The sequence below is a fragment of the Sceloporus undulatus genome, chromosome 6 (genome assembly GCF_019175285.1).
Source record: "Sceloporus undulatus isolate JIND9_A2432 ecotype Alabama chromosome 6, SceUnd_v1.1, whole genome shotgun sequence".
In the NCBI taxonomy this organism is placed as follows: domain Eukaryota; kingdom Metazoa; phylum Chordata; class Lepidosauria; order Squamata; family Phrynosomatidae; genus Sceloporus; species Sceloporus undulatus.
In genome coordinates this window covers 168,443,185-168,451,878 of record NC_056527.1, presented here as the reverse complement: position 1 = coordinate 168,451,878, position 8,694 = coordinate 168,443,185, and the positions used below count along the sequence as shown (strand labels likewise).

The following is an 8,694-nucleotide window of genomic DNA, read 5'->3' as shown; positions in this document are numbered from 1 at the left end:
CCCAACTGTACCTCCTTTGACAGTCTGAACCCAAAGGATAAAACCTTATGGACATTCCCAGTTTGGTTTTGGGGAGATGGTCTGGAGGGAGGCAGAAACTGGTGCCCAGTGGCTTCCCATCTATTTTAAGCCTTGTGGGTTTTTTAAAAAGTGGGGAGAGAAAACTGCAGACATGTTACATGACGTCTCCTGTTTAAATCCCAGAAAGCTGCTCCGTCAACATCATAAAAACAGCTGTTCCTTCCATCTTTTTGTTTTAAAAACATACAATTTTTGGAGGGGGAGCCTATAATGCAAATACTTTTTATTATCAATGAGTGACTGGTATTAGCTTTGTGTCTGGATGTAAATTATCAAAACAAAACTATGCAGCAAAAAGTTGGTAAACGCTCTCTTTTTGCTGTACAGTATAGTTTTCTTCTCCTTAAAAAAACAACAGTACTGAAAAGTCTTATAAGCCAAAGTGCATTTTCCTTTTTTTGTCCATATACGCATTGCACCATACATAAATAATTACATTGTAAAAATGACTCCATAATTACAAGTATAATATATATATTTTTTTATAAAATATATATATATATATATATATAATATATATATATATAAAAACTTTTATATTAAATCTAGGTAGATGATATTTTGGGACAGTCTGGTGTTCCGCTTGGCTCTCCCTCAAAGGTTGATGATGATGGCTTATCTGTGGTTGTTGTTCAGCAAAATTTCTAGCCAACAAGGGCAAGAGGTGATAAACTGTCTCGAATAACAGGGTCCCCAGCCTTTTGCAAAACTAATCCGGACGCTGTTGGGGTCGTAAGGCCCGTCGGGATACTCCAAGTCAGTGGTGTGTTGTAAAAGGCAAGATTTCTCGTAATCGAAGACCTTTATCGAATAGCCGGGCATCACTTTGCGCACGATCAAAGTTCGACAGTTGGGAATGTCCAGTGTTGGCGAGTTGACAAAGATTGGGTGATCGCTGCGATTGTAAGCCCAGACGCCATCCGGCTCTTTGCTGAGCAAAATCCCATACCCGATCTTACTCCGAGTCCGCCGGACAGTCTCATTCCTGTTCTCCAGGTTTAGCTGTCCAAGACAAAAGCCATTTCCTTGAGGTAGGTCGTAAAATATACTGACAGACTGTTCATACACTGCGTAGAGGCGTCCGACCCGCGTCCGGTGTTCCCAGTAGGCGACGCTACACCAGGAGCTTTGCTTCATAGCATCAGGCGACATACTGGCATCTGTGGGAAAGAAGAAACCAAAACAGTGGGTCATTCCAAAGCAAGAGAAACCAAGGTGCGTCTCCAACCAGCATCTCATCTCTCTTACCCTCCCAGAATGTCATTTCCACAACGTTCGCTTAGGCTCTGGGACTGAAAAAACAGTCAAGTGGGCCTGATATGAACACAAGTCAAGCACTTGTTGGGACTTAAAAGACAAGAGTTGCAGACCTCTCCTCTCCTTTTGCACTTCTCAGCTCCTGGAAATGGAAGCAAGGCAAAAGAGACCACAGACTGCCCTCTGCAGCCCTGTCTGGAAACAGCTCAGTGCTGAAATCTGCATCTTTAAAAGCTGTCCTTTCCCCAAATTTATCATCTGGTAGGCTAGACATGGTTCTTTGCTGTAAAACCATTTTAATGAGGTGGGATGGTGGATTCCAAGGATGACTGTGAAAACAAACAGGAATCGAAGCATCCAAACCTCCTGCCTGTGTCAATTCTGTCCCCCTCCGTCTTTTGCTCAGCTTTGTTTTCCTTCTGATGCCAAAGCTGCAACACATTTGTGCCACTTACTTGGCATCTCTCCTGCCACTTTGGGATAATTTATTCCCAGGATGGGAAAGTAATTTTTCAACCTGAGGACAGTTCAGGGACTGCACCGGCCACCCTCCCTTTCCCATCTGAAGCAGAAATACTCATTTTCATGTGTTAAGGCCATCCAACAAAATTAGCCTGGAGGGGTTGTGCATCCTATGGGTCACATAAGTTGCACCCCTGATCTAAATGAAGGTCCTCCTGAGGTTCCTCCAGGCCTGAGAGCAACACTGTCCCTAGAAAATTTCAAAGGGATCTTGTATCACCTTTGAGACTGAGCAAAAGATATTGTCCCATTGTAGCCTCAGTCTACTTCTTCAGATGCATGGAGTGAACTGATGCCCAGGAAGGACCTTTAGACTGTATGAACAGTCATAGAAATGCAAAACTTGCAGGTATGGTGATGAAGTGACAAGTTCAGTTTTAATGATGGTCTCGCTCACGTTTTGTATTTCTATGGCTACTCATACCATCTAATTGCAAAGATCCTTCCTGGGCACCACTTCACTCCATGCATCTGAGGAAGGAGAGCAAGTCTACAAAAGCTTATCCTACAATGTCTTTTGCTCAGGTACTCTCAAAGGGGCTACTAAAATCCTTTTGCGTACAGTACTGATATTCCAGATTAACACAACTATGTCACCAAATTGTTTCCTTTGAGGAACCAGGACAAGTCACTTTCCAAGCCTCCCGTCCTATCCATTTGCTATAAACCCCATCCTTTTGCTAGCCAAAGTTTTCAAAGTGTGCCCAAAACGCTGAAAAACCATTTCCTCCGAAGAACCAGGACAAGTTGCTTGCCAAGTCTCCCATCCTATCCATTTGTTATAAAGCCCTGCTGGCCAAAGTTTCCGAACAATGATGCCCTTAAATTGCCCAGCGAAGAGGAAAAACAAGGGAGACCTCAATGGAGTCCTGGTCGGTTGCTCCATGCAAGAGCTGGCCTTTATTTTTTGGTTCTGGATGGGTTTAGCTTCCTCTTGTGGGCAACTGCACAATGTCAGCAGAGCCTCCTTGGTTTGGGGAGGAAGACGGAGCCCTGGAATTACCATATATACTCGACCATAAGTCGACCTTGTGTATATGTCGAGGGCCAAAATTATGGCTTTTGATATGACCCGTAGATAAATCGAAGGTAAAACTTGGGGGCGTGTAATGAAGGATGTAAATGACAAAGCAAAGGGAAACAATGCCAACAAACTTACAAAACCCCATCAGGCATAACTATTTGCGCTCATGCTAAAGGCTGGATGGATGAGAGAGTAGAAGGGGGTCAGTACTTCCAGGGCAGATTAAACTCTTGCCTTTCACCAAGTACAGCACTTACATTGACCCCGTGGATAAGCTGACCCAGTTTTTTGGGGTCAACCTAAATTTCTAGACTTATCCATGAGTATACACCACACAAGCCTAGCAACTCACCGGGCCCTTCTGGCTTCTTATAGGGCGGGTATTCAGCTCCCTAACAATCTATCACAAGACGGCGGCCTCCTAACCCTTCTGCCTTGGGGCCATCAGGTCGGATTAACTTGCACACAAGCTGATGCCATCATTTTGCTTGAGAGGCTCTATTGACTCACCGGATTTCAAAAACAGAGGCCTCGCCTCCCCCTCCGGTTCCCTTTTCATTCTCAGATTTCACTGGCGGAGGGGGAAAGAGACCTCGGAGGGAAGGAGAAACCTCTGAACTTGCCCTGCTTTGTTAAGAGTTTAACTTGAGTTGTAACTCTGCAATTCTAAAAGGGAATGGTGGGGAGGGCCAAGGAGGAAGCCAAAGAGAGATCCTTTTTGCTTTTCCCACCCCTTCAGGCCAGACATGGATCGAGAATGGATGGGAAAGAGAAAACAGAGAAAACAGTCTCCTGTTTTATCTGTCAAGAAGAGGAAGAAAGCTTCTGTAGAAAATGCTGGGTTTTCCCCTTAGTGATAGTTTTGTCATTGTGCGCCTTCAAGTCGTATCCAAACTTATGGCAAACCTCAGGCGAACTTATCTTGGGGCATTCTTGGCAAGATTTGTTCAGAGGGGTTTTTGCCTTGGTCATCCCATAGGTTTCTATTTATTTATTTCATGTATTCCGTTTATATCCCGCCTTTCTCCCCGGAGGGACCCAAGGCGGCTCACAGATTATACCTTTAAAATTATTATAAAATTCAAACAGACTACTTTGGCGCTCCATCGCTATATGGAGACTCAAACTCTGGTTTCCACAGGCATAATCCAATGCGTTTCCCAAAAAACTTGTGAACTTGGATTAATGGGCACAATGTAATAGGGTTTTCGCTGAAGCAACGCCTCAACTTAGGACCAAAGAAAGTTAGATCGACCCCATGAATCTCTAGGTCTTCCAGCGTGGAGGTCGACCATAAATTTACACTGCAGGGCCTAGAGATCCCTAGAGAGAACCTAATATTAATCAAATCTGTGAAGAATCAAATCTGCAGAAGTCAACGCCGCAAATGTGGAGAGCTGACTGTAAATAAGTATGGCCGACATGTGTTCTAAAACACCTCTTGCAGAATCAGCACAAAGAAAGAGCCATACTATGAGGTACCTTTTAAAAGTGAAGCAGGGGATTGCAGGAATTAGGCCAAAATACATTTTCAAAAATCCACATTCAAAGATGATGATCCCTTGATCGAGGGCCTTGGGCTCACAGGTGGGGAATCAGGTGAGAGAAAGCCAAAATCTCCGAGTCAGGTCCCAACAGTGGCAGGTAGAGAAGACGCAGGTTGCGGCTTGATATCAAAGTAGGTGGGAAAGGTACTGATGACAGGTGGGGAGAAGCAGCTCAGGTGCAGAGCAGGTAACATGGCAAAGGCTGAAGATCGGATACGCAAAAGGAAACTGCTTTGTACAAGCCCAGCCCCAAGAGTACAAGTGCGGAGGGGGCCGAACGAAGGTGCTGTCCCCAATAAGAATCCTAAACACACACACGGTTCGTTTTTCTTTAGTTTTAGCATTGCAAGTAACTTAGAACTTGTCAAGCATTTAGGGAAAAGGGCAGGCAAAATGACCAAGGGAACGCACATGCCTGCATCAAAATTAAGAGTTTTGGGTGTGAACTATTTCCAATGTCTCACTGCATTGCTGGAAATTTGGGGTCTGAAGGCAAAGTTTATTTAATGGGCAAAAGTGCAATGAGTTTAATTGTGGGGTCTTTAAAACTATTTTATAAAAACGGTTTGGTCTTTTCCTTAAGAATATACACTGCTTTCATCTGTTCTCTATCACCTATACGTATCTTCTATATGGCAGCATATACAGGTTGAGCCTCCCTTACCAGGTTTTCTGAATTATTCCAAAGACCAAAACTTGTTGCATGGATGTCTGAGATAGCGACACCTTCCTTTTCTGATGGTTCACTATACACAAACTTGTTTCATGCACAACATTAGTCAAAACACTGTGTATAAAATTACCTTCAGGCTATGCGTATCAGGTGTATATGAAACATAAATGAATTTTGTGTTTAGGCTTGGGCCCCATTATTTGCAAATACGCGTATTCCAAAACCCCCCAAATAATCTGAAATCCAAAACACCTCTGGTCCCCAAGCATTTCAGATAAGGGAGACTCGACCTGTATCAATTTGCATGCATGCAAGCATATGTATGCAATGCATCCATGTATGATGTCAGCATGTATGTATTTAAAGTATTTACCACTGCCGCTCTCAGCTGCCAATACAAAAACGGGAGGATTTCCAAGTTCACAGTTTTCCTGGGGAGACATCCCTTGGAGACCTAGGACCCAACCTTGGATTTCAGGGAAAGGATTCAAAGAGCCCAATGCTGCCCAATTGTCCAACCTTGTGGCGGAAAACACAGTTCCTGTTGAACTCCGAAAGTCATAATGTCAAAGGGGACAGAAGACCCATAGAAAGCACATGACTTAAGGCCTCCAACTCAACCCTTGGCATGACCCATTGCTCCAGAACGCACCAAGGGCCTTTGCAAAAACCCGCTGGCATCTGGAGCGAGGGATGACCAACGGAGAGGAAACCACTTTGAGTCAGCTTATTGTAACAGTTGCCTGGTTCTGTTTGCAAGGAACGGAGTTCACAAAGTGTGGAAGCAAACTCCTTTTTGCTCTGGCAAGTGGACTTTCCATCCCCAGATGACCTGCAGAAGGAGGACTATTTGCAGCTTCTCCAAAACAAACAGGTGGTCTGCATCTGCACTGCAGAATCCATCCAGTTTGCACATGCCCACGGCTCAATGCTATGCAATTAAGGGATTTGTAGTTTAGTGAGACGTTTAATCTTCTCTGTGTGTGTAAGAGAGAGAGCGCTCAGGTGCCACAAGGACTACAAAGCCCAAGATTCCATAGCATTATTGAGCCACGGCAGTTAAAGCGGTGTCAAATTGCATTGCTTCTGCACTGCAGATTGCAGGCATGGATGCCACAAGTTTCCCAGATCCCAATGTGGGCAAATCTCTGTTTTCACTCACACCTACTCAATATTAACTCAGCCCCCAACTTGACTCCAAGCCCACCTCTTGAGAAGAAGAAAAAAGTGTGTGTGTGTGTGTGTGTGTGTGTGTGTGTGTGTGTATGCACCCTCCTGTTCTAAGTCATGCCACAGTCCCAGCAGAACGGGGAGGTTTTTTCGTCTGTAAATTCTGGAATCTGGGAACAATTAAGAGAGCCTTTTTCTATTTAACCCTCTGCAGCCCTTTCCAAAGCAGTCCCATTAGATACAGCAGGCGGCTGCTATATGGGGTGCGGTGGGTGGGTTTTAAAGAAAGCACGGCTTAACCCTTAATGTTCCCCTTCAAAAGGAGAGATGAAAATAGGAGGACCCTTATGTCTGACCACGGTGCAATGAAATGGAAAGAGGTTTCATTTTCAGCCTTTGCCCAGATGGCTTCAAGGTACATTAACTGGTGCATGTGCTGCTAACACCTTCAGTTGTTCTTCTCCTGTTTGGTTTGCAACACTTTGCCTGATGAAGAAGGCAGCGAAGCTTCTAAAGCTTGCAACGTGTATATTGTTCATTTTGGTTGGCCAATAAAGGTATCTCTATTCGGTGGGTTTTTGACCGGATTTGCTGTTGGCATGTTTAGGATTTTTGTTAAATGTTCAGTGGGGCCTCCACATTTGCTGAGGTTAGAGACACAGGACCCCCGTGAATTTGGGTGGAATTGGCCCCAAACTGAGGCGAGTCTTTGTGCACTTTTTAAAAGACTTTCATGCTGCAGAGGGAAGAAAATGGCTAAAGTTACTCATAGCTTCCTTTGAGGACAAAATTAGCAAAGGAGGAGGAGGGGGAAGAGGAGGAGATGATGATGATGATGAAGGAAGGAAGGAAGGAAGGAAAGCCAAGTAGAGGAAGAGGAAGGAGAAGGGAAGGAAGGAATGGAGGGAGGGAGGGAGGAAGTGAAGGAAGGGAAGGAAGGAGAGAAAGAGGAGATGAAAATGACGAAGAAGAGTAGGAGATGAAGAAGGAAGGAAGGATTAGGAGGAGGAAGAGGAGATGAAAAGTAAGAAAGGAAGGAAGGAAGGAAGGAAGGGGAAGAGGGAGGGAGGGAGGGAAGAAGGGAAGGGAAGGAAGGAGAGAAAGTGGAGAAGATGAAAATGATGAAGAAGAGTAGGAGATGAAGAAGGAAGGAAGGAAGAAGAAGAGGAAGAGGAGATGATGAAAAGTAGGAAAGGAAGGAAGGAAGGAAGGAAGGGAGAGGAGGATGAAGAGGAGGAGATGAAGATGAGGATGAAGAGGAGGAGATGAAGAAGGAAGGAAGGAGGAATGAAGAAGGAGGAGGAAGAGATGAAGATGAGGATGAAGAGTGGGAGATGAAAAAGGAAGGAAAAGATGCAGAAGGGGAGGGGGAAATGGAAGATTAAGATGAAGTGAAGGAGGAGGTGATAAAGAAGAAAGAAAGAAAGAAAGAAAGAAAGAAAGAAGAAAAAGGGCTGGAGGAGGAGATGAAGAGGAGGAGGAGGAGGAGAGGTGTAAGTCATAGTTGTCGGCCTCCCTTTTCCCGCATCCTGCCCCAAGAACTCTTTGAGTTTTCATCAAGGCAGTATACTTAAAATACCTCAGCCTTACAAGTTTCAGCTGGAATGCATCACTATAAAACCCAGTGAAAGCCAGCCTCCAAGGCTATCCCATTACATGCAAAGCACCAATGGAGGGGAGCAGAGGGGACTTATCTGGCGGTGGAAACTTTTACAAGCGGCATGGCCCACCACCAACTCGCCTTTGCTTCCAAGGAGCCCCTCTGCTCCCTCCCCCGAACCATGGGTGTGTGTGTGTATATACACACTCACACATGCTATTTCATTGCACACAAAGCCAGAACCAGAGAGAGAGAGCACTTCGTGACAGGTCGGGCCCTTTGCAGAACTACTGCGCTTTCACAGCCCCAAACAGCTTGTTTGTACAAGCCAGCTCTTCAGAGACATACCTTCAGAGTTAAGTCACTCCAAAAGTCCTCAGCCGTAGTAAACTACTCCTCGCTTTCCTCCACTCCCGGCTCTTCTTCCAAGACCCTTCCCTGCCTCTTACAAGTTGTTTGCTGAGTTTCAACCCAGGGCCAGAAAATGAACCGTGCTTCCCATGGGTCCAAATGGATGGCAGGGCGCCCCAAGAGCGGCCCCCAACCATTGTGGCTACTGCAGAAGACCATGTTGTCCCTCCACATTCTCTGGGGTTAAGGGTACAAGACCCCCGTGAAAGTGGGAAAACCACAAGTAACAAAAATGCTATGTTTTTACGTGAGAGAACACCTCTCTAGGACTCTCTAGGTCCTCTAGCGCAAACTCTGTGGTCAACATCTGCCAGACTTTGACCATAAAATTGTGCTGGAGAGCTAGTGGAGTGTTCTCTCTAGGAACCTCTAGGTCCTTCCATGCAACTTTTGGTTCAAGTTGCGTTGG

General features: G+C 45.2%; 1 protein-coding gene across 1 annotated transcript in view; it reads right to left on the bottom strand.

The window, feature by feature from the left end:
- Nucleotides 1–287: 287 nt before the first annotated feature.
- SMAD6 (SMAD family member 6) overlaps nt 288–8,694 on the bottom strand; it is a 47,291-nt gene continuing 38,884 nt past the window's right edge. The window contains exon 4 of the mRNA XM_042474969.1: nt 288–1,241. Coding sequence (XP_042330903.1) covers nt 697–1,241 — 545 coding nt within the window. The 3' untranslated portion in view covers nt 288–696. The remainder of the gene's footprint in view (nt 1,242–8,694) is intronic.